A 26,477-nucleotide genomic window follows, 5' to 3' on the forward strand; every position below is an offset into this window, starting at 1 on the left:
AGACTGAAAATGTGTCCGCGACAAATAAATTTGTCACTTCTTCTATTCCTGATGACATTTCATTCCTATTTTATATGGCAAAATCATACATTTTATGAATGAATTTCTATTGGCATTATTTTCAGTGAGTTCATACTAACCTACCCACAATCCCAAGTTACCCTCTCTTAATAGACACCTTCACCTGTTTTGTTCAAAAAAGAGCCAAAAAAGTTAGTTAATAAAAATGTTCTGTAAATAGAGAAGTCAATTTTGACATTTACAAAGCATCACCCAGTAAGTAACTACTTCTTTTAAAATGTACAATATAGTTTTTAAAGTAAACAACTAATTTCACTGGTATGTGTTTTAAGTCATCCATATAGTATGGTGTATCTATACACATTTCTTTTCAGAAATGTTTATTATAGACTTAGAAACATGCAGCCACCCACAGTGGCACGTTAACGTAGAAATAGAATTATGACTAGATGATTTTAGAAATCATGCATTGGCCTGTAATATTGATAAAAACATGGATAACACAATGAGTTGCTTCAAACATTGCTCCATGTTTTCCTGCTGTCTCTGTCTCCAGTAACCTCACGGGGATCGGCTGTAGTAGGCTCCATCAAACGGGCTGAAATATTTTGGGCAGCGATTATTGTATTCTAAATATGAATATTGCACGCACTGATCTTGTGATGACAATTTCAATGAAACTATGCATAGAGCACTTTCCATACAGTCAAGTATAGCACAAAGATCTTATATTTATATTTGCATTACAGCTCTAAGGAGTATTTCAGCAAATCGGTTTCATTTGCGAGGCCCTATTTAAATAAATGAATATAAAATCTGTAAAATAGAGAGCCTAAAATCATTCTGTTGTCATGCTGGGCAAACTCGGTACCGATTCTCTGAAGTTCTTTCAAAAAGTAAAGAACTGTCTCAGGAAATTGCGTGTTATGCTGTAAATAGAATATATCACTTAAGACATCATTTGAGAAGTTTCTTGACAGGACTCAACGTAAAACTTGAATGTCTTGACTCGGAACTTGAACGGCTAAGATTTACACTTTTTTTTCTGTCTCGATTCCTGCTTCTAATGATGATATTGTTCCACTGGTTACAGTCAGTTGTCTAAAAAAAAAAAAAAAAAAAAAACACTGACTTGTAAAACCAAAAAGTGGAATGGGGTTGAACTGTTCCACAAATTTGGCGCCGCAGTGTTTCGCTCTCCTAGACCCAACGTTGTGCAACGTGTCGTGAACTGGATGCACCGATGCTCCTCTGGTTATATGCTTTAGTGACTGAGGCCTGACCTAGTAGTGCTGAGTGCTTGTACCTGGCTTCGGGCCAGTCATGTGTCTGAAAAAAAAATTCCCAGTACCATGTGCGAGCCTACGCACATGGCGGCTGGATTGTAGTGTCGGGAGTTTCCTTCAAGGTGTTCTCTTTCTCTGAGATTTTCTTTTCCGGCTGCCCGTCGTGTACGGTACTCCTCTCGCCTTTCTCATCGTTGTCGTTGCATAACGACCCGACTTTGACCTTGTCAAAGTGCAGTCATTGCTTTTTAAACCGTTTTAGCTTTCGGGAGCTTGATCTGCGCGTCTTGGGCGATTTAAAAAAAAAAATATATGTAAAAATCAGAAGCCAAGACAAGACCTAATAAAAAGAAGCTCTTGTTCACGTGGGAGAAATCCAGTGCTTTGGGGGTTAAGCTGAGAAAGTTAATGTAATAACTGCTAGCACCATCTGCTGGCCTACTTCCTCACAAAGAGAGAGAGAGAGAGAGAGGGAGAGCGGGTGAGTGAGTGAGTGAGCGAGCGAGAGAAAAAACGAGTCTGGGTTTTAACGACATCTCTAATATTCATGCTGATGCATTTTGCTTCTTTGTGCTTTCATTTTCCACCGCTCCGGCTGCCCGAGTCTCAAGCTCTCCACACGCGCCCCAACCAGGCGGGATAGACGGGCAGCAGGCGAGGACCAGCAAAGGGATAAGTATAGGGGCGAAAAGGAGAAGAGGGGGGGAGAGAAAAAAAAAAACAATCGAACCAAACAAACGAGAAAGGTCAAAGCCTGTTCCGTAAGCAACAAGAGGAGAACCTACCGTCGTCTGGCGGCTGAAGAAGACGAGAAGGGGCGCTAAAAGGAAGACGGCAAGGCAGAAAGGATAAAACGGGAGAATTGAGAGGACCCAGAGAGGCATCGAGAGCACACTCACGAGAGGCAAGAGGAAAGGGGACTCAATGTGGCGTAGGGGGGGGGGGGAGTGGAGAGAGGAGGCAGGGTAAGGCAACTCTGACACACAGAGAGAGAGAGAGAGAGTAAAGGCTGAAGCCGGACGACGGCGAAGCGGCACGCAGCAGCAGAATGAGAGCTTCCTGGACTGCCACGCACCTCCTCTGCCGCCAACAGCGCTGCTCCCTCATCACCCCGTGAAGAGACGGAAGAGAGAGAGAGGGGGAGAGAGAGAGAGCGAGCTCCCCATGCGCTCCTCTTGAGCCCTGCCCGCTGGGGGAGGAGGCGACGGAACCGTTCCAGCACAGCTCTCGCTCTCGCCCGAGGAGACGAGCTGACCGGGAAAGGAGGAGGAAGAGGAGGAGGAGGAGGAGGAGGGGAGGAAAACGAGGAACGAGCAAGTGAGGGAGGGGAGGGTAGGTAGGTAGGGTAGGGTAGGGGTGGGGGGGGGGACACACCACACAGCTCAAGGAAGAGTGACAGGAACCGGACTGTGGAGGAATAAAAAAAAAAGAGGAGTATTTGGAAGAGCAGGAGTGAGTGAGCAACAGAGAGAGCAGGAACCCGGTGAAAGGGCAAGGCTTTTGTTAGCCGGTTGGAGAGGGGGGAGCAAAGAGGAAGGAAAAAAAGCTCACCATGTCTACAGTGAAGAGGCCAAGAGGAAGGGTAAGTGAGCGCTCTCAGAGCTGGGAGGGAGGAGGAACGTGGGGAGAGGAGGAGGAGGAGGGGCCCGGCAGGAACTGAACAACCTCCTCTGCTACTGGCTCATGCTGCACTGCCGCCATCTTGAACTCATTGCTGAATTTTTTAATTTTTTCTGTTGTTGTTGTTGTTGTCCCTCTTCATCCTCCGCACCGCGCGTGACATAACGAGGACCCGGCGGATTCATCTAGTTTCCCCCCCCCAGGCCCTCTCGGCCTCCCATGCCACTCATCACTTTGTCATTCTCCTGTTGCTCCGCGCCCCGCAGCTGTCCGGCTCCGTAGTTTCAGCGCACTCCCTTGTGTGTTTGCCCTCCACGAGTTGAGCCCGTCAGGCAAGCAGAGAGCCCGCTCCAGGTGGAAGCCACCCGGGGGTGGGTGGGCATCGGAGGGGAAAGGTGTCCATCCTAAATGGAGCTTACTTTACCTTTTTGGTGGGCTCTGTCGGTGCCCGCCGTTTTTTTCACGGGACTGCGTGCTGTGAGACAGATTGAAATCACTGCAGTGCTGGCAGGCTGTAATTTCAGTTATTTATAGATGTATTACACAGCTGCAGCGCTCTCAGTTTTTTTGGTGCATTTTATCTTTTCTCTCTGGTTCTCTGTAGCTTTGCTGATAGAAGCCTGTTCCGTGTGTTTTTCTTCCACCTTCTTGCGTATTCGTGCTCTCTTTTTATTCATTACTTTCAACTCCTCCCTCAGCTCTTTCTTTTTTTTTTAACCATTAACCTGAATGGGAACATTCCAGTTTGATCCAGTATATTTCTTCCTAATAACCTCAGCAGAGACGCACACGTGAAAATCATAATGTAGCTCTTGTATGTTTTTTTTCTTTCTCCCTCCCCTCTACTTTCTTCCAAAGGAATTGCTAATCATTCATTTCCCTCCCCCCACTTTCAGCGAGGTTTAAGCTAATTCTCTTTTATTTTGCTAGCAGTGTGGAGAGGGGGAGAAAAAAATGAAAAAAAGCAACTAGGCGCGCCTGGGCCATGTAGTTATACGCAACACATTTTTAGATTAGGTCATCCATTTATGGGTTCCCTTTCCGCTGGGCTGAAGGCTCCACAGCAGGGCATAACTGCAGTAACTGCATCCATTATTCACATATTATCATGTATCACGGAGGCTGGATTATTTATGTCTGCTCGGCACAATGTAGCCCGCTGCAACGGACAAGTGTTTGAGGCGCCCCACTCCGAAGAATTCAGTGTACATCAGACTTTACATGTCACCTGGTCTCCGTCTAATCTGAAAGGAATTCTCCACGAAAACGCTGAGCGTTTTTGTCCTGCTACATTTCCACTAGTTCGAGTTCGATGGGGTTTGTGAGAGTTGAAGAGAGTACGAGGCAGAGGGAGCTCGGTCCACCCCCCACCCACAGCATCAGAGAAAGAGGCAGCAATTCGCTCCGCTGTGTGATACAGCTTCCGAAAGGTCTCTGCTTTCTTGACGAGAGACGCTTCCTCTCATTGGTCATATTTCCCATGAGTAGTTGTACCACCATACCAGATTTGTTGACTCTACAATATGTACCCCTTTCTGTAAAAAAAAAAAAAAACATGGGGCTTTTCTGGTGTTCCTCCTAAACCCCATGCATTGAGTTTATTCGACATCAAGTCAATGTGATTGATAAATAATTTCAATGCAATAAAAAAAAGGATGTAACTATATACCGTACATATACCTATACTGAAGATGGCAGGTAGGTGCTGCCCACTGCTATTGGTCAAGTAGCCCTTTTGAATCACCTTTTTACACCCCCCCACTTTGTAATTACCTTCCCTTTTTCATACCCATATACAAACAATTTCACATCCATGTACGGCACTTGAACCGCTGTGTGCCAGTTCAGTTCTCTTGGTAGTTAAGTATTTTAGGATGAATTCTGCAGTTAAATTATTTAAAAAATATGTTGTGTGTGTATATATATATATATATATATATATATATATATATATATATATATATATATATATATATATATATATATATATATAAAAAACAACTATTTAAATAATATTTTATGTGCTTGTACTCATTGGCGTTCTGATCCCAGTTTGAGGAAACTGACTGAGAGATTAAGACTCCTGGTAAAACTAAAATGGCAATGAAAAGTTTCTAGCTGACTGAAATTTCTTGAAATTTACGTACACATGATTTGATAATGCAAAAAGACGTTAAAGAGCAACTTACCCTGACGTATAAGCATAACCTTGCACCCTTCCAAACATATATTGAAAAATGTCACCAAAGCGGGCAGGGCTAAGAGATCCTGAGGGGCAGGGCTAAGTGTGGGAGCGGTTGTGGTTAAGCGGGGTGTGTGGTCAGGATGAGGGAAAGTAGCCGCTATCTTAATTTGACATATTGATACATGGAGAGTGACTACAGTGACTCTGGTAGTTGTGCCATGGATCTGTCTTTTGATGCGGAGGATAATTCACCTCCCTCCTCACTGTAGGTTGCTGGTAGCTTTGTGGAGCCCAGTGGGCCAAAGCCTTATCCGTTTGAGCCGCTGGCTCAAGGCACTGACTCGGCGAGACCTGAAGCCAAAGAATAAAACGTTTCTTTCAACGCTATGATCAATGCGGGCAATGCTGACAATTCCAACTCTTGACTCGCTACGGGTGCATGGGGCTGACTGAGATGCTTTTATACCCAAATGCTGGACTATGATCATGATTCATGTGACGAAACTATGTACCGTTTGAACAAAAGGGAAAATTCAACTGCAATAGTCACCATAAAGGGCAATAGTAAGACGGTTTTAGGCATAATACTGCAGAACTAATCAAGTTCACATGAAAATGTATAAAAAATTACACAAGAACATTAAAGTAGTAATTTAGGCCCAGTTTATACAATCTATCTGTAAAAAAGTTGATCTTGGGAGGAGTTTAAATCATTAGTTGGCAAAGCGGGTAAAAAACATTCAAATAGTCAGATTTGGAACCAAAACTGCAAATGTTCAGAATGACAAAGGGCCAAATGACCAGGGGGCCTCTTGCATAAAAGACTGTGCAGCTTTCATACCAAAGGTTGGCAGTGGCAAGGAATTTGAAAACTTAAAGCACACAAAAAGAAAATCTGATGTACACAACCGTGTGTACACGTTGGCGTGATATATGTGGATGTGTGGGAGATAATGCAGAGGTTTACTTGTATGTTCGGCCGCTCTGTCCCTGCCCCTAAATACATATGCAAATCAGTAAAAAAAACCCGCAGGACTCCCACATATCCAAATAACCTATGACGACGGTGCTGTCAGTCACAGAGACACCATGAGGGATATCTGAAATGAATGACCTTAAACCGACAGCTTCTTCAGCGACACCAGCGTCCCATTGAAGAAACCAGCTCAAAATAAGAAGTTTGTCTGCTCGTATCCATTTTGTTCTACAGGAGGATCTATGAGATCCAAATGACGCTGTTTCATTGAGCTTGATTATAGCATAACGCTGATCGTTGTACACCAAATCATTGTAGTGACATGAATTGGGATGTCTGTCACCACCGCACACACTTTGTGAAGTACTTTTGATCTTTAAAACAAGTCAGGATATTCCATAGAAATTTACCCAGAAGGCAGCCATTGCGGGTGGAGCCAGCTCTTATTTTGTTCCCATCCAACACAACTATTGCAATAAGAATTATTCTAATTTATATTGATCGTATAGCGGAATCCTGAGTTTAGCAGGATTATGCTTTTATGCATACAGTCTTAGCTCTGATTACATTTTACATTGCGGCGCAGCAAATGAGAGCCACGGTTGAGGGGAATTTTATGTATCTGAACAACATGGATGAGGCTGTCCAATACAGCTGGCTTGGGACAGTTTAGGGACCACTATGAGTTACCCGACCTGTCAGTCAGCTGCCTCTGAAAAGCTCTGGTTGCAAAGACCGCAACAGAGTTAGAACTTGAAACGGCACCTGTGAAGCACAACTCTTAGTTCTTAGAAATGAATCTGCTGATCCGACCCAGTTTTCTTTTTCATTGAGAATGAGAGAACCCCTTAGATAACTTACATGCGGTTTATGGTTCTCAACGCATAGACCAATGCACATTTACATCCACATGTGACAAAAAAGAAGGGATATTCAAAGTTTACATCTGACTGAGGTTGTTTCTATCACTTTTTCAGGTGTGTTACTTTATTACATGAGGCTAGATGGGATGCAGTTTCTTTATACGAGTTTCATGAGCTTAAGTATAAAAGGGCAAACTAATGAAAAAACATTAGATTTGATCCTCCTTGAGTTGAATATTTCCGTGGATTTGGGTGAGCTTTAATACTTTTTGGTTTGTTGGTGTCAATTGAAAAGGTCTGCGTGGCTGCCGCACATTTTCACGGCAGGTGAAAAGTTTGCGTGGATTTCTGCACACTTTCACGCAACGTTAATGTTAATACATCCCGAGTTGTGCTTAAAACATTGCGCCACATGCTTAGACAGGCTTTATACACGAGGCCCCACCAGATAACATTTCCTGGTCGCTCTTGTCAAAAACTAGTCATTCAGTCCTTTTCCACTTATCTTGATGAAAATAACTGTTTATCTTAATCTCTTGACTACTCTTGAGAAAGTTTGGCGGTTTCTTTCTTGCTAGAGTGCGGCGCCACAGTACTGTTCATTTCTCTTCCACTGGTAGTGACATTTGCAGAGGTTTAGTGGCAGCCCAAGCACTTTACAGTCCCTACATCACTGTCATTTGGTACTGAACCAATCCTATAATTGTGTTGAACCAGGACATTATTGAAAACTTGAGGGGACTGGCACTTGAGGACTGGATTTAGCCACAACTGAGCTAGAAATTATGTTCTCGTGAAAAATCTTTTTTTGGGCCTGATTGGAGTACCACTAAAGCTTCCTCCTAAATGATAATCTTACGGCTTATAGTCCATTACCATTTTGTACCTTTACTGCACTTTGAAGCCATCTTTTGCCATATATTTTGTATTGAACCACGGCCAGATTGGTAACCACCAAGAGGTTGATTTGTACCTGCTTTAAAGTAATTTTGTATTGTCTAATAGGAAAATGCTTTAAGCCAATGTTGTTTTGCAACTACAATAAACTCTGCAAGCAAGAGGTATTTTGGTTTAGTTCAGGGGTCCTGCCTCATTTATATCTATAATATTGGTTGGGATAATCAAGAAAATGCAAATGTACGTCATATATATGATATTTATGAAGCTTCTTTTGAAAAAGACATAAAGGTTTTGAATAATAAACTTCTTCCACCACTGTTCTTCTCTCTCCCCTTAGCCTCGGAAAAACCCCAATGGTTCCAGTAGCCAGGTGCCGGTCCTCAGTCCCGCAGTGAAGAGCAGCTCTTCATCCTCCTCTTCGTCTTCTTCCTCGTCGTCCTCGTCGTCCAGCTCCTCGTCGGAGAAGAGGGTGCCACGGAGGACGCATCATCAGATGGAGTCGACGCTGCACGAGAAGCAGGAGAAGGCCAATAGGATAATATCGGAAGCTATCGCCAAGGCGCGGCAGAGAGGAGAGAAGAACATCCCTCGCGTTATGAGCCCGGAGAGCTTCCCCAGCTCTTCCGGTCAACACAAGAGCCACCGCGAGCGCGAGCACAGAGGAAACGGCAAGGCCCGGACCAAGGAGAAGGCCTCCAGGAAGGCCTGCATTGTTCCCTCGTCAAAGCCCAAGCAAAAGACCAAGATTGGGTACGTAGACGTGGCTCACTCTTTGTTAAACCAGCGAAATGCACAACTTACTAAAGAGTAATCCATTAAGTAGAGCTTTGATCTTCTGTTCATTCAGCGCCTGCCTGAATCTCCACAGCAATACGGGAGCTCAAATTAGCATGTGACACATGCTTCTCGTTGCTTGCTGCTGCTGCTGCTGTGCTCCAGTATTTCAGTGTAGGGCTGCAAAGCGTGTTTTTTTTTTGTTTGTAATGATAATAATTCATGTATGCCGATCATTTCCTCCATTAATGAATTATTTATTCCCCCAGCGCAGGACAGAGTTGACAAAGATAGTTATAATACGGAAAGGAGCAATGTCGCCTTTAAGCCCGTCGAACACAAAGCTTCTGCCAGGTAGCAGCAGCAGCAGCAGCATATGTTGTCTTTGTACGTTGTCTTCCTGTGGCGACCAAGATGGACGCTCAAAGTTCAACATTTACTACATGCCATAACAATAAACCAGACTTGGTCGTCAGCGCAGACATGGGAGGAGCAAACAAAGGCAGCGTTTACACGTGAGATACTGCTGCCTCAGACGTTTAGACAAGAAGTCCTGATATCGTAATCTGCCTACCATCCCCCAATGCTTAACTGCTATATGCAAGTGTGCAGCTGTAAGCCACACCCCACACAAGCTATTAAAATATCAGTCGGTGCAGATGTGAATGCAGAGGCATGGAGACAAAGGAGCAGGCTAATGTTTAAATGCAGCAATTTCAGACTGAGCCGAGTCTGAGGAGGGCGGGAGCAGCAATGGCACAGAAACAGCCATTTTTTTACATTTTTTTATTTTTTTACCTGATGTGGCCGACTGACGGCAGTCAACACTCTGCCTAAAAGCTGGATTGGTTAATAATTAGATGAGCATGGCAGACGAGGTGAGGGTCGAGCGTAATAGAATTGACTATCTCGTATAATTGTAGAGAGATGCACCGATCGGAAGTTTGACTGATTTCTGATCACCAATTTTTGTAAAGCTGATTTTTAGCAGGTTCTATTTTTTTTCTTTAAGAGCATTAAGAACAAAATTGATCTCTTCCTAATGTTCTGCACAAATTGACACTATTTAAATCTTTATAGCAAAATGAATAGATGGTTTAAAGCTGAGTTTCTGAAGTTTATAGGACAAAAACTTCTATAACGTGAAAATAAAACCCTATTAAAAAGAACTGTAACTTTCACAAAACAGATTTTGAACACTTCCAAACACGTAAAACAAAGTTGCATCAAAAGATTTTACCTAATTTATTTCCTTTTTAAATATCTGTTCAATGTATTATTTATGGGAAAATTTTAGTTTTTAAATTTGATTAATACACGCACTCATTTAATGTAGCTATAGAGGATCCTCCAACACTTTTCTGTCATGATTAATCGGAAAAGGTCATGTTAGGACCAGAGGTTGTCACAATGTGTTCCTGTGAGAGAAACAGTTTAATATTTCTCTGCGGATAAACACGATTTCAGTTTAATTTCAAAACAGTCAGGCACCTTATGCTGGCATGAAGCCCGATGAGCATATTTAGCAGGACTAATTGTACGCATCAGTTTTTATGGCCTTTCCCTTTATGCCTGGTTTACACTGACTGTGTTTCCATCCAATTCTTAAGTGAATTTTGAGCAAACTTTTAATATATCGCAAAAAAGAAAATGCACATCAGACATGTTTCCAATCTACTGGTTTATACCGCATTAACCAGGCGACGCATAGCATGATGCCGTCATACGTTGACGTTGGCTGTAATAAACGGGAAGTGAGGTTGCTATATAGCACGGACCACAGATCAGTAATGGAGCGGGATTTTAATGAATGTGCTGATTTGTTTATTTTTATTTATTTTCATGGATGAGACTGAGAAATGCTCGCGTCTCTTTGTTGATCCACACGTACCTGTTGTTGCGTCCGGACCCGTCTTCGAGCGTTATGGGAACAGCTGATGCAGTCACGTGAGGCAAATGTTCGCTACGCCAGAACTGATCTGATAAATCTGTTTCCATCTCCCCTTTAGTGCGTTTACTGTTCGAAAAAGTCAAAAACCACCTCAAGGGAGCGTAATAACCTTTTTGCGACATTGAGTTAATTCGAATTTTGCCGTTTCTATCAAACGTCCAAAAACACGCGACTACTCAGTGATTATAGCAATATCTAAGATTAGTCAATGACACCCTGTGCGATGTGGATCTAAAACTTTGGTACAATGTCAACTTTGATGTGTGCACTCCAAAGATTTCTCCTACATTTGTCGTCTCTTCTTTTGCGACGGGCCAAAACTGAGCAACCTTGCTGTGATGTTTAGCTACCGGTTATTTGTTGAAATTGCTTTCCTGTTTAAAGGTAGCAACCTAAATAAAAAATTTGACACACCTCCGTAGAAACTTTTTTTTTTTTTTTTAGAAGTTACAGTATTTCTTTAAAAGAAAGCTTTGGTTTCTCCAGACAGAAAATGTGCCTTCAGTTGGGGATCATTAAAGTGAAGACGAGATGTGAAGGTGATTTAAGATCTTCAAACTCTTGGACAATCCTTAAAAAGGTTTTTAAAAGATTGGTCTTGAATTTAGGGACTATAGGACTGTTAAGATAGGATAACTTTATGGTCCATCACCTTTTGAGATGAAGATCTGTCTTTGACATCTGGCTGAAAGCAATGGTGATCAATTGTTTTAATGTATTCCTTATTCAGAATCAACACCGCTGAGGGAATAAAGGAGTTTTTATTGCGTTTTAAACCAGTTCTTGCTGTGATATTTATGGTTTGTGCACGTTATTAGCAGAGTATGAGACTGAGAAAGATTTTTGGCATTTTTTTTGGCATGCGTTTTTTATTTTATTTTTTATTTCTTGCTTTCCTTTCTGCCTTCTTTTGTATCCTTTATTTTTTATGTCACTGAGGCGCTTAGCTCAAACATGGCAGTGACGTTTGTGCATTACTAGAGGCTTGTGGGAGTGCGTGACTGTTTCGTCTGAGGTGTGAAGATTCATAGCCTTGGAAGATTTCCTGCTTGTAGAGCTTTTATTTTTCTAGTAATCAGAAAAAAAAAGAGCAGGCAGTTAATGGCTTCTCAAAAGGTAAGGTGTTGATTGGCCTTAAGTGCCCTATATGGAGTACAAATTTAACTTCTGTTGAGAATATCGGTTAATACTTGGGTGAAAACAATTAATGCTATTGATAGGTGTAGTTAAATGTTTCTCAGGTGAAAAGCAGGGTTTTCTCAGTTTGCAGCGAGAAATCCTGCAGGTTCACTTTTATTCAGGCATTCAGGCTGGTTGTTTTCACTTTTCCATGGAAAGTGAAACCATAACCAGCCACAGGTTTGTGGCGCTGCAGTGCAAACATGGAAAACAGCAGTTCATACACCACAGCATTTGTATACATTTTTTTAATGTTTCTAGTTTCATCAAAAACTTTTGAGAACACAAGAAAACAGTGTGCAGTTTCTGTTTCTGCTCCATGAATAAAATCACAGTAAATTAATTAAAGGCCGGGTGTGGCTACCTGCAGAGTTTCGACAAACGAGGAACTTTTCTAGCCCGATGGAACATTCCAGCTGTAATATAACACCGCTTGAGTGTACCTTTTGCTATAACAGTGTTAGCATGGCGTCTGCTGCAATACATTTTTAAAGGTGGCCTTTGCATTTGAATTATGGGCTCTAAAGTCTGTTTTCTGCACACATAATGCATAAAATATAACTACCTCATGGCCATGGATGGCCCACATCATGAACTTGGTTCCTCCTCTCAGTCAGACATAGATATTGATAAAGCAAGGTTATACATTGTTCCTTATAATTTACCTTCTAATGTTTAATTGGCTGTTACAAAATGCATCTATTTTTGTGAATGGTTACTTTTTGGCATGTTCATGCTGAAGAGGATATTTAATAAAAAAAAATGTAAGTTTCCATGATCGCTTGGAATTGAAAAGTTTATGAAAGCTGTCTAGTAGTTGATGCAACTGCAGTGTTTCTGGTAAACAATTCATTGCAGTGAAGAATCTGGTTCATAAGCACACACTAGTAGGATTTCCCCATAAAGTATCTTTCCTGGCAGCAGAGGTACTAACCTACTTCTAGAGTCATCACTTTAGCCTCAGCCTGTTGAGGGAAAGTGCTAGACGGGGAACGTAAAACCTAAAGGTGTGCGTGGTGGTGGTGGTTCACTGTGTGCTCAGGCATCCATTGCATCATCTGACAGTTGTTTAAGCAGGGAATGGAGCCTGAGATAAGACCGTTCCCCTAATAGTCTGTGTACTCAACTGTCTTTTTCTCTGGGACCACCATTCCAGTTAGCTCTGTTTCCACTAGAAGTTATTTATTTTTAATTTCAATTGTTTAGCTTGTTTGCGCTTCCAAGGCCACGGAAAGAGGGGAAAAAGTGCTTATATCATCATGAAAATCTGCCTGACTGATCATAAAAATAAAAAAGCACGGTTGTACCAGCAAACTGTTACAGCTATATTAAAATGATGGATGATAGTCTTTTATATTTAGACTTTTTTAATATACATGTATATTGGCATTATTAAAGTCAGAGCCTGAAATGCAGTTTTCAAAATAGGGGGGTTCCCCCCTTACAAGGTTTGGAGTGGGGGGATTTATACACATTTTTTGGGAGGGGGCGGGGAGTGTAATACCTATGAGCACGAAAAGAAGTCAACAATGTCCTACTCATACTTTAGAATAATATGCAGCTTTAGTTTCTTGTGAGTTTCTCCCTTCCTAGTTGTTATCTTAGGTGTCTCTCTCTCTCTTGTCTCCTCTGTTCCCTGTTTATTCTCCTTTATTCACTTCTTCCCCTTAGTAACACAGGAGTCAAAGGAAGAAATTAATTTATTAATTTCGGACAATCCTTTTCCATTAAGGTAGCTACCATAACTTGATGTCTCTGTGTTAACCTTTTTAAAGGCAGGACACTCCATGTCTTAAATTAATTTAACTAGATGGCTAAACTTTGCTTTGGCCAATTTGTTTTCTGCAATAAGGTAGGCGGTTTTTTGAAGCCCCTTCGCTGCTGTATGAGAAACACCGTTTGAACGGCGACACAAAGTGGACGTTTTATAACATCGGCTAGTAAAAGGCACAGTACCGGGTGTTTTACAAAGAGAGCAGTTCATTTCACCGTTATTGTGTTCCAGCCATGGATACATTTTGTGCCAGTTAGCTTAAAACTTGGCTATGGGCTGCTTCGTAATGTTAGCGGCGCTACCTGCCCGATGATCCGGGTCATTCCCAACATCACTTGCTTCAGCGCCGCCAGCAGTTCTTTCCAGTGTTTTTTTTTTTTTTTTGGGAGCAGGTTCCCCCTCAGCTGATGTAACGTTTTAACCAACGATCCATGTTTGGTTTACCTTACGGCTAACGGCGTTGAATCCTTGTGTGTTGGCTAGCAAAAGAGATAATCCGACAGCAGAGAGCGCGCTCGTATTGCTAGAGAGAGAAGTAGAGCGCGGGCGAAGTGCGTAGCAGAAGTGCTGTTCTTCGTTTTAGTTTTTGACATTGATCCAAATGGTCATGTTATATAACGCTATTATATGCGGGAACGTATTTGAATTGATTTCAATAAGCAAAAGAGCAAAATATGAAAATGGTTTTGGACAAAATTCACTGATGGGTTTTCGTTCTAGGGATACATGACAGATCGGCATTGACTTTGGTATCGGTCGATGTCAGTCCATTTTTTTACATTTCGGTATCGGTCCGATAAGTTAAATTGGGCCGATATTAACAACCCATGTTCATTTCCATCTTGTTACCGCTTGTGTGTATGTTTTAAAGGGGGGGGGGGGGGGGGGGGGGGGGGGGGGGGGGGGGGGGGGGTTGGTTGGCCATGTGATGTTTGGACAGTGATGTTGCTTTTTCACTGTGTCAAAGATTGGTGTATGTGTATGTATGCGATTGTTTTATTATACACAAACACACAGATGTTACCTAGTTTCATAACGATTCAGCCTGTTCTTGTTGAGTGTAATTTCTTTCATGTCACATAAGTTTAAGGATTGCTTTCACTGGGAGACGGTGTTTCTTAGGCGTTTCTCCTAGCTTGATGGACGGGAGATATGTCATCCTGCAAATCCTGTTTTGTTTTTTTATGGCTAAACCCGGAGCACAAGTAATGGAAGTCAGTTCATTGAGACTGTATATTATTTTGTTTTCTTCTAAAACAACACACTCTTAGCAAGTGTATCAAAGACACCATTACATTATTTATGTGCTCTGTGTGTTTTCTGAAGGTATGGTTCGTGAAACAAACATATTAAACATCATAACCTTCCCTTAAGGGATACAGCTTGACCGGTCTCGGGTCTTGTCAAGCTGAAATTTGCTTTTCTAAGCAGCCTACCTGCTGAAAAGCATCTTCATAATCAGCCGATGAAAGCACTGTGCCGCCCATCCCCTGTTTATTTCTCCCTCCCCCTACCCTCTTCAACAGCCCCCACCCCCCCAGCCCCCCTCCAAAATATAAATTTAGGTCTTTCAGCTCGCTCAGAGCAGTGCATCCAGTGTTTCCTGTGAGCAGGCATGTTCCAGATATGCATACGTTACAAAGCAGCAGGGTAGCAGGAAAATATCAAACAAAATGGAGCTTGTGAGATCAATTACATGATATAAAATGGAGGTTTAAGTCTAGTGTATACGCGGCAGAGGATAGCTGTTCATATTTCAGAGCTTGCTTCCTAGGTGTCTAATCTCTTCTCCCCTCACTTTTTTTTTTTTTTTTTTTTATTACGAAAGCCTAAAGCTGTTTTTTAATTGTTTTTTCCCCCCTAGTTAATCCCCTGCAGGGTGCACATGTGTTCACGTGTGCTGGTGTGTGGCTTATTTGAACACGTTTGTGGCTCCCGGTTTGCATGCGAGCGTGTGTGAAGAAGTGAGACCGGGCCATTTTTCATGCGTTTCCTGAACAAAAACTCTGAAATCTTGTGCGGCCATGTGCACTGCGCTGATACAGGAGTTGTCTTTAAGAGGGGGGCCATATCGGCGCTGTTACAAATGCTTCCTCCTGTTAGCTGGATGGCACTGAGATTATAGCCTTCCATTCATAAGAAAGGGGGGGATTTCCCGACAAGAACGAGCACGGCTATGTCAGTAAGCCCCTCAGGATGCCAAACGTAAGCAAACACATTCAGAGCCCCCCTGATGGCAGTTTTAAGGATAGGCCGGACCCATGTAGCAAGAATTTCCAGGGTAAATGGACAAAAATGCAACGCAGGCGGTCTCTGTGGCATGCTGAAGCGCCGTGTTAGTGTGCGCTTTCAAAGCCCTAACCAGTGTTGATTCCATTAAAAATCAAACCTCAAACGCACACTTCCCGTGGCTGCACGCCAAGTAGGCCAGGACAACACTGTAGGGACAAGGGATGGGATGGAGAGGGGGGGGGGTTATTTGGCACAATAGGAGAACGTGAGCCAAAAAAGCCCCTTGAACGGCAACCAGCACATTACTCTGAGGAAAAAAGCTTGTGGTAGCAGATCATCAGGGGTCGTTCAGCAATGTCAGATCAGGGACAGCTGTAGTCTCTAATTAGAAATGCAGGATGGTGAACATTTCTGAGGGAGAGCCAAACTGGAGAAATTTGATTTATATTAGAAATACTGAGGGTAACGTGCAGAAGTAAAACTAGAGTAAACTTCTCCTAAATTACAGTCGCTCTTTAATAGTGTCATTGAAATTTAAGTTGCTTTATTTCAATAATTCAGTTCAAAAAGCAAAACTCAGATAGTGTATATATAAGTTACACACCTAATGATATATTTTAAGTCTTTTTTTTTTTTTACTTTTTAGTTATGGCTTACAGTTAATGAAAACATTGGGGTTCTCCAAAAATTTTAATATGGCATGCGTACCTTTGACAGTGTTCAGGCGGCAGGTCCTGCTGCAAAAGGAAGTCGGCATCTCCATAAAGCTCGTCAACAGGAGGAAATGCTTAGAGAATAATCAGGCAGATGACCGCACTAACTCAGGATTTGAAAACATTGAACAAACACCCGCAGATGACACGGATCACCAAATCATCACTGACTGGGATCTTGATTTATAGATGAAATGATCACATCTTTCCCTTCCAATCAACGTTTCATTATGCTAGGATCCAGCACTCCGTAACTGTGCAGGCCATAACGTGCCCATAGGAAAACCATTGTTAATGGTATGTAACATCAACATTTTCTAAAGCTCAATGTTGGGTTTTCATTAGCAGTGAGTTCTAATAATCAGAATTGAAGTGAAATGACTCTTTCTTGAGGTTTTTGAAGAAATTAAGTGTATAAATTAACTCTCTGTTGATGCTCTAATTCTTTGGAATGAATCATATGTATGAAATTAAAATTTAAAGTAGGAATGCGTTTAAATACTTCATGAACATAAATAAAATCTCATTGTGTTTGGATTTTTGTTTATTTTTTAACATTAGAGACCCTTGACTAAGATTCAAGTGAGTAAATGTGTCAACTTAAATGGTCGTGTTCCCAGTAAAGAGGGTGGTGTGAAAGTCTGCGTATTCTCTGCTTTTCTGAAAACACAGACGCTTGCTGGGATCCTGTTCAGTCAAAAACAGTGTGTACATTTGCACCGATGTTATTAAACCCTGGGTGGTCTGGTGTTTCTGCCACAGCAGGGTGTAACAGGCTGTACTCTCAGCTTGGCTGTGGTTTTGGTTCTGCGCATTTGTTTGCATTTATGAGTAGGATGTTTGCGCACAGGACGTATGTTAAATTTATACTTTAAATGGGTTTAAGCCCTAGTTGTTGTATTTAGCCTTTTTCAACAACATTTTTACCAAAGTAGCTTATCATCCTCATGTTTCGTCCCGTCTCGTTGTGGACACAGTAAAAATGACAAAACCCAAAGGAATGTTTAAAAAGAATATCGGTGACAATTTATTTTCCAGATATGGGTGCAAAGCAATAACACAAAAATACAGTAATACTCAGAGTACTCCTCAAAAATGAACTAAAACGCAGCAAAAATGATCTCTTCTTGAGAGTAAACGGATACTAATTGAGGACAAAAATGTAATATTGAAAATGAAAAACAAACAATCCAAATTACAAAGAGGAAGAATCTTAAGCCACTAGCTCACACCATCGATGGAGTTTACCCAGACACTCATGGCTACAAAAGAAACGAGCTAAGACGACCTCAGAAAACAGAAAGATCAGTACAGCAAGGAAACAATGGCACGCTACACCTGAGGCACCGTAGCCCTCACTGAAGGGTAAGGGTGGGTTTTAAATCTTCCCTCTGTCATCTGGCCTCCTCATTGGCAGCAGCTGATAGGTGGCCAGAGTGCTTCAGCCAATCATCTTTGGACAGGAAACCCTGAAGGCCAGATCAGGAGGCAGCAAATCAGCAACTGGAGATGTATTAATAGGAGGAAACACACACATGGACAGTGCAAGAAAGAAAAAAGGAAACCACAAGAGGATGGAGGCAGTACAGGCCTAGGACCGTAACATCTATCAGCGTAGGTGGACACGAAAAGCTAGTTCTTTTGATGGGAAGTGATGTCAGAGTGAACATCACTGCCCACAGTAGCACAAACCAGGGAATATGGCTTAGAAACTATAATGTGATGCCCTCAGGATTTAGCGAAATATAGCATCACACGCAGGAGCAGGGATACCAATAGAGACGACAGCTTTTTTGTCAACGTGCAGATGGTGGAATCTGTTGGTTGTTTTTGTAGTCTCCACGAATTGCAATGAAGTTTAATGAGATTTAATGTGATAGACCAACACAAAGTAGTAACTATTTGTGAAGTGGAAGGAAATTGATACCTGTTTTTCTTCTTTTTTTTATACAGGATATGTGTTTAGCTGGAGAATTCTACCAGCCTGGCTTTCCAGAGACTGAAAATGTATCCAATATTCTTCTCTGCTTTTTAGCTCGTACTCTGTCAGGTTGGATTGACAGCAGCTGTAAAGAACACTTGTCAGGCTCTACAACAGATTCTCCATTGGATTTTGGGCAATAGAGCTTAATTTTTATCAATTTAAAATGGATAAAATAAATAGACTTGCCGCATTTTTTGATTTTAATTAGTAAAACATTTTGGAAAACATGTAGTATTTCAGTTACATTGCTTTGTGTTGGTCTAACAATAAACACCTACTAAATAATGTAACGTTTGTAGCCATTTAAGAGGCATGAATGCTTTTGCAAGACACTGTATGCCCTGAAAATAATCTCCTCCAATTAATCTAGAAGTTGATTTATTTCTAATTGGCAAATGCATGACGACTCTGTTGCTGTTACAGCGACCTGACGATCTCTGATTAGCAACCATTTTTGGAAAACACTATGTTTAGAGTTTGAAGTCTAAGGTAGCACATGTTTTCAGAGCATATTTGCTTGTTGGTGCCCTTACTCTTCTTACAATTTAATTACAAAAGGTTTATCACCATTCACACATGCTAACAAACTGTCTTCGTTTCGGGTTTTAATAGAAATACAATTAACACCCCAGTTACAGAGCTGGAGAGAAGAATATTCAGCTTGTGACTTGCTTACAGCATTGCATTTGAACAACAATTGCAGGTTTTTTCTGTTTCACTTTATGTCCGATGAATTATATAACAGAAAAGGGAGAAAATCAAGTTGTTTAAATCAAGATTTTGCCGGTTTACTTTTTTTTTTTTTGCGACATCTTCATCCAGGTGACTCTGTCTTAGTGAATACCCTCACAGTCTGAGGGGCTGAGTCTGGCAGCTTATCAGACGGAGGGAGGAATATGGCATTCTTTGATCATATCCAGTCAGTCATTATGTCCTATAATGTCTTTTACGAGCGACTGTGGCTCAATGGGTAGAGTAGTCGTCCTGCAATCCGAAGGTTCCAAATCCGATTTGTTTCAGTCACATTTAAAAAATTAAAAAATAAAATTACCCAAAGTACTACACAAAAATAAGATACATAAAAGATAAAACCAAGGCATAAAAATATATTAAACTACTCATAAAATAGAACAGAGTCAACTCCCACAGGGTCCCAAATGCTATTGAAAAAAATATGTTTTTAAAAGAGACTTAAAAACTGGAAGCGATGATGCCTGTCTAATATTTGAAAGCAAAAGTTTGGGAGCCCCAACAGAAGAAGCTCGATCTCTTCTAAGTTTCCAATAAGCTTTTGGGAGAACTAAAAGCAACGCAAAAGAAGATAAGGCTGGCGTAAACCTGAGAGGTTAAGATGACCAACAACATTTAGACATTTGGAAGCCAACATTAGGATTTTCAAATGAGAAGTGCTCCTGTCTGTGTGTACCAGTTGGAAGACGGGCAGGAGCATTTTGAACAGGCTGAAGACGGGCAAGGGATGCTTGACTGACAGCAGCATGCAGTGAATTACAATAGTGGAGACGAGTTGACACGAAAGCATGCATTGTTTTTTTCCAACTCATACCTCGACAAAGCAGGCTGAAGAATTTTGATTTTCCTTAATTAGGGAGAAAAAAAACTTTTAGCAGAAAAGAGTTGATCTGTTTGCATAATTACTCAAGGTTGTGGGTTTGATTCCAGCTTGACCCCGAGTATCCTATACTGACCTCCGTGTCAGTGAGTGTGATTGGGTGGATGTGGCTCTAGTCTCAATGCTTTGAGTGAAAAAAGCGCTTGTAGAGTCACTAACCTCCAGGCATGGTCTGTCTGAACAGAGCTGTGTTTATACAGTTGAAACCAGATACGGACACAGGCTGTAAAAAAAAGACACGCCTGTTTCAGGTCAGATAGAATTACCAAAATTATTTTTGGTATGCCAGTTGCCAGAGTGAGAGCAATGTTTTATTTTTTTTTTTATCCATCAAATTCAGAAGTTGACGTACATTTGCCTTTAAAGCTGTTTGACGTGGGTCGAAGGTCTTTTGGGTATTCTTCCATTAACAATATTTAGCTGAAATTGTTCCCAACAGAACTGACAGCATGCTTAGGATCATCGTCCATTTGGAAGGCCAATTTTTGCCCAAGCATCAGTTTCCTGGCCTATGGCTAGAAAAGTGGCTTCAATATTTCCGCATTTTCTTATAACTCTTCACTTTGTGAAATGTGCCAGTGCCTCCTGGAGCAAAACACCTCCAGGACATGATAATGCCATCCCTGTAGTTTAAAGTTGGGATGGTGTTCTCTGACATCCAAGCTTCTTTCTTTCATGACGTCACAATGGTCATTTGGTCGAACACTTTAGTGTCTTTAGTGTTTAGGTTACCCTGCAAAATGTGATAAACGTGCATGGGAAGTAAAAAAAACAAAAACAAAGGTTTTTGTCTCAAAAGATTTGACTTACTTAATTTACAGAAGTTCTATAGTTGGATGAAAAAATAATATCCAACCAAGAAATAAACAGGTCAGTGCTAGAAGGAAATCATGCAGTGAAGCAAATGAGCTGTGTGAATATTTATTTATTTTTTACACTTGTGAAATACACTCATTGCATCTTTTAAATGTAGAGTGGACGACTTTTTTGGAAATGTTGAAACGAAGCGCCCCTTTTGAATAACTACGTGCATGCCCGAGAACATCCTACCTGCTCTTCCACCTCTCAGGGGGATCGCGTGAAAAAAAAATCTCCCAAATCCACTCTGGTTTTATCTTTCTTCTGAGGCCTTCCTCTTCTTCCCATGAACTTGGAAGACAGTTTGCTTCTCGCTTCTCGCAGCCATGTTCAAAGTATACGGTGAGAGCAGCGGAGGTACAGTGAACGGCTAACACCGACGCTAACTGGATGCATAAATGCTCTAAGTGTGCGTCTGCAGCCAGGAAGCAGAAAGTAGCGGATCGATCACGCACACCGGCGTTAACGTTAGCGCTTCACAGTGATCGCCCTGTTAGACAACCGGCAGATAAGGTGATTATCAAAGCCGAAAAGAATGTTCACTATACCTTTAAATGAAACAAAAGGTGGCGGTGTAGAGAGAATAAAACTACATCATAGGAATAGCCATAGAAAAAGTTTATTAAGAAATACGTGATAGGAAATGTGTCATGTTATACATTTTAATAAAGTCTAGAGATAATTTTCACCTTCTTCTGCTTCCAGTAGGCGTTGCGATTCATCCGCAACTGAAATCTCTCTGTTTTTGAGAAATTTTGTCTTCTCAGTAAGTAAATGCTTAGGTCAGCGTCTCAATAAAGACTACAGGATGTATCAATCTTTCTTTATCGTGAGTTGACATTTCTAAGGTTAGTTTTATCTTTGTCCATTTTCAGATACAAAACTTGCTTGCAGCCTGCAGAATAAACCATGTCGAATGGTTGACTTTTCACCCGACGTGGCCTTAAAATGCTCAATTGTGCTCAACGCTGTTACTTTTATCCTCGTTTGGTTTGTCTATACCAAATAATGTGAGCGGAGATGAAACGCTGTTTTGTATGACAGCAAGTTTGTAGATTTGTATTGTTTGTGTGAATATACCAAGACTGAGATTTGGTGGCTCTGACTTGCTGCAGATGACGCAAATGGAGAAGCGCCAGATAAGATGTATGCATGTTATGGCAGAATTTATCGGAAAGGTCACAGAATAATATGACTGAATTAAAAAAAACGAAAGAAGTGAGACTTGAATGACTAGCAGAAAGCCTAGCTTGTTCCTTTATGCAACACGCTCTCCTTTCCATCTCTGATGTCCAGTCGCTCATTAGGCAGCAATACTGTTGTAATGCTCACAAACCAGCAGTGGAGCTGTGTAGAGATAAGTCACTAAATACAGAGTCTGCAAACTGCCGGGAAGTTTCTGCAAAACGCAAAATTCCAGAAACGGCAACAACCCGCATTGATAAGCATGTCAATACCTGTTAGCATTCTCCACAGGCCATTGTGGTGTTGCTGTAGGATCTTCTCTATAATCGGCATACAAACGTAGCATATTAACCATTGTTGCATGGATTGGAGTAACAGAATTTGACATCATTTTATGGCCAGCCGATGCGCTCAGAGCTGCATTGCCCGTCTTGAGTAAAATAACTGTCTTTTGAAGGCTTACTCATCCTTCACATATTTGTTATGAATAGCCTTTCAGCCCAGATAGTTCGCTATACAACTAACAGCTAAAACATCTGAACGTTCATTTCACTGCAAAAAAAGGGATTCTTTTCATGAGAAATGACACTTCCTGCTCGGCTGAAGGTTTTCACTGTGACAAGCTGCATGGAGCTCAGTCTAATAGACCGATACAGTTGGAATAACTTTCAGTCTTTTGGGTATAAAACTCGCCTTTATGCTTTCATGCCTCCTGTGAACTGTCAGGCTTTTCCTGGCTGATAACTTCTGTTTTTTTGTTGTTGTTGTTTATTGACCAATTTAGATTTTTAGTTTAAGCTCCATCCACATAACACAGGGTTATTTGATAGAGGTAGTAGTTTTAACCCAAAAGAAAATTAAGGATTTGTTAGATGATTTCCACCAATTGTGCGTTAAAGCTTTATGTCGGTAACTTTTCAGTTTTTTCTAAAAATGTAAATACTTATTATTGCTTTATTTGTTTCTAGACCGTAAATGCTGGGAGTTTTTATGTTTTTATACATGTAATGAATAGGGGAGTGGAAAAAAGCACATATATTTTTGTATTTCACCTGTGGATCAAGCCTGTTGAGGTTTAAAAAAAATTTAAATAGCTGATTCTGATCTCTTGGAGATTAATTGGGTCATTTCTAGTATTTGCAGGTGTTGATTTGCCGCTGCAGAATGCTTCAGTTCATTGGACAAATAGTGGAAAGGGGTATTTTTTTGAGAACTTTCGTCCTAGTTGTTTTTTTTGCTCAGCATAATTTGACATTGACAAGCCACTGCTCAAACTTCAGGTTGGGAGCTCAGCTGTACCAAATGCTAGGCCTCATCTTTGAGTATTATGAGATTTATTAACTTTGAACCAGTTTTCATCTTATATGGTTCGTTTTCTTTTCCTTCTCCTTCAGGAAAATAGTCATCAAGATTGGAAAAAGGAAAAAGCGAAAGCCCGAGTCTTCAGAGGAGGAGTCTGACGATGACCCCCCACCTCGCCACTCTTCTAAGGATGACGACTCGGTGAGTTCCACTTCTTACCGCTACTCAGGAAAAAAACAGGGCACCGATGATTTTTCATAATGAACCCTGTACCATTTCCCTCTTAAGACTTTGACGCTGGGTGTGAAAGTGGTTGAGTTTGACTGAGTATTAATCTGGTTCAGATGTGGTTTCGGCGTCGCTGCTTTGGGTGTCACACCTTGGCTCGCCGAACACAAAGATGGCGCTTGGCTCTTCTTCTGTTACTGCTCTGACAACAGTGAAAGAGGGAAGTGGTGTAGGCGGCCTGACTACTGGTCTTGGTCTTGCTGAGCAAAGAGGAAGGCTCATAGCTTTAGCCTGAGCTTGAAAGGATTGACTGTGGTTCATGCAGAGGTCAGATAGTGGGTGGCTATCTCAAGTACGCATTCCTCTGTGTTGATGATGGAGAAAACTGACAGTCCAGCTGCGTTGTCTACCATAAAGCATCAGAAACGACCTTCTCATATGTGTTTTTCTTAAATTCAGTTATTAAACTCACATTCTCAATTAGATTTGGGCATGTTATTCAAAATGAATTATTACCTCAGATATTTTGGTTATTTAAACTGCTCAAATGTTTAATTCAGAGCTAGATAAAATTTAAAGATCACAGATACAATAGATATAATACGAGATTTGTGATTGACTTGAGGATGTTCACTCTCCATCCTTGCTTCACCCCCCCTCTCCCCTTTGTCTGAGACCTATCCGGACTAAATCGGATGCCGTAATTACCCTCGTTACATGGTGCCCCTGGCCTTAATTAAAAGCATCTGTTGATGACTCATTTAAGACGACCCAGTGATAGAAGTGGAGGTAATGTGTCCGACGGCTACAGCTGAAGCGTGGTCTCCTCGGGGCTTCGGCCTTATTGTGGTGGCAAGTGGCAGGTCGGACTCCCGGCCTCTGGTCAGCTTCAGTTTTTGCAGATTTGAGGGTCTGTCTCTTCGGGGCTTTTACAATGCACACCTAATTAACTTTGGCTCAGTGGCATTTATTTCTAATTAACTACATATTATCTTTAGGAGGGGCTCGTGTATTGATGCAGGATGCAGCAGCCCACGCATAAGATAATTATAAAAACTTGACAGGAAGGCAGAGACAAAAGCTGGACCTCGAAGCTCTTCTGCTTTTTGATTTTTTTTTTCTTTCCCCTGCATAAATATTTCTGATGATTTTTCTACTCAGTATTGTAATTTAACATGGGGGTTTCAGAAGATTATGAACAAATCAGTGGCATATCTCATGTTTTTGTTGTTGAGTCCCAGTGAATCAGTTTGTTTTCTCCTCAAAACTGATCCATTTGTTGACACTGACTTCAAGCCTCATACTCGTTCTGTTTTTCTTGCCGCTTGGGGGTGTGGGTAATTGCGTGGATAAGCTTAAAGTCGTTGTATTGCTTTAGAAATGTAGTGCTTTGCTTTGAATATTTTAAAATTCAATGACTTGTGGTAGCCACTAACCAAAATTTGCCAGTGTTGTATTTGTCCTATACATTTCTTTACCCTTTTGACACTGTCAAAAATAAAAACACTTTCTCAAAGCTGACATGGATTGGCTGCTTCAGTTAAACATCCTCCGTCGCTGCATCGCCATCACATGGCTGAACAAAGAGCACATGACCAACTCCCTTCCTTCTCCTGTAGCAAATACACAAAGGCCAATGAGATGGAAACAAACATCGGTTGTTAATATCAGCCCAGTTTTACTCTTGGGACCGATACAGTATATTCAAAAATGACTAAGAGCAGCCCACACTGATGTTAATCTAAATGTATTGCGCATCCCTATAGTGGTTCAGCTGCTCTCTATCTAGCTCGTTCTCCCACACAGTCTTGGGTTTTCTCCACAATTGTACAGATCAGGTCCCCTCACACAGACAGGATGCTGCAGCTGCTGATACAGTCTCTCCGTCACTGTTAACAGCATTAAAAAAGGTGAAAAAAGGTCAGCTGTTGGGAGGAAATTCCAGATTTGATAGTTAATAAAGTTAAAGGCTTGACCTACAATACAGTTTTGCAAGCTATAGGCATGAAAACAGGCCGTACGCCTCGTCCTGCTAACCTTGAGTGCAGCTAACATAGACGTAGACGCACCCACAACTCTTCATCTGTAGTATTTAATACCTTCAATGTAAGTCTAGGTGTTAAATTGATTTAATTGATAAATGTTTAGGAAGATTTCAGGAATATTGTCAAGAGGAAACTTACTTTTTTACCATAATATATGTACTTTTTTTTTTTTCTTAAGTTAAGTTGAAGTTACACAAGTGAAGCCTGTTCTTAGCCCATTGTGTAATACCACTAGCAGCAAACATTACGTTACATTTTAAATGTTTACAATGGCAGTGCCGCCATCTTGTTTTACAGACATCTTTCACAGCCTGTATTTAGTTGGACTTTGAATTCAGGTCAACTCCCAGACCAAATGCTTGACATGAAAGCAAGTTTAAAAAAAAAAAAATCTTTCATTTCTTTTTGTGGAATGAAAAGAAGGAAAGAAATTGATTAATGGATGTAGTGTATTAAAATCTGCACTTTTATTTTTAAGCCCCCAGCCCTGCTTCAAAGTGTAAATTTGTTCATCCCCCTCCCAATATCAGTATATTTATTGAAAAATAACATACTTTAGCCATTATTTATATTCTGTTAAATTCTTAACAAAATGATGCTAAATTGTTTCAGATTGTAATTCAGATAGTTAAAAAAAACTGGACCTGGACTGACTGGAACTGTCACCTGGACTTTATCCACATGCAAACCTGTTCTCATGTACTCAGAACATAGGCATGCATATCAAGACAAGTACATGGTAAACAATAGCCAAACAAATTTCACCCTAAC

The 26,477-nt window shown here is 41.2% G+C and overlaps 1 protein-coding gene across 9 annotated transcripts in view; it reads left to right on the plus strand.

The window, feature by feature from the left end:
• The window catches only part of chd9 (chromodomain helicase DNA binding protein 9), a 108,541-nt gene that overhangs the window by 43,673 nt on the left and 38,391 nt on the right, over positions 1-26,477 (plus strand). For 8 of the 9 annotated variants that reach the window (XM_036136038.1, XM_036136039.1, XM_036136041.1 and 5 more), the window contains 2 exons: positions 8,189-8,601; positions 23,526-23,634. In XM_036136038.1, coding sequence (XP_035991931.1) covers positions 8,189-8,601; positions 23,526-23,634 — 522 coding nt within the window. Of the gene's footprint in view, positions 1-2,659; positions 2,890-8,188; positions 8,602-23,525; positions 23,635-26,477 lie in introns of those variants that run through there. The other variant, XM_036136043.1, reaches the window with a different exon arrangement.

This window comes from Fundulus heteroclitus, chromosome 4, assembly GCF_011125445.2.
Source record: "Fundulus heteroclitus isolate FHET01 chromosome 4, MU-UCD_Fhet_4.1, whole genome shotgun sequence".
Classification (NCBI taxonomy): domain Eukaryota; kingdom Metazoa; phylum Chordata; class Actinopteri; order Cyprinodontiformes; family Fundulidae; genus Fundulus; species Fundulus heteroclitus.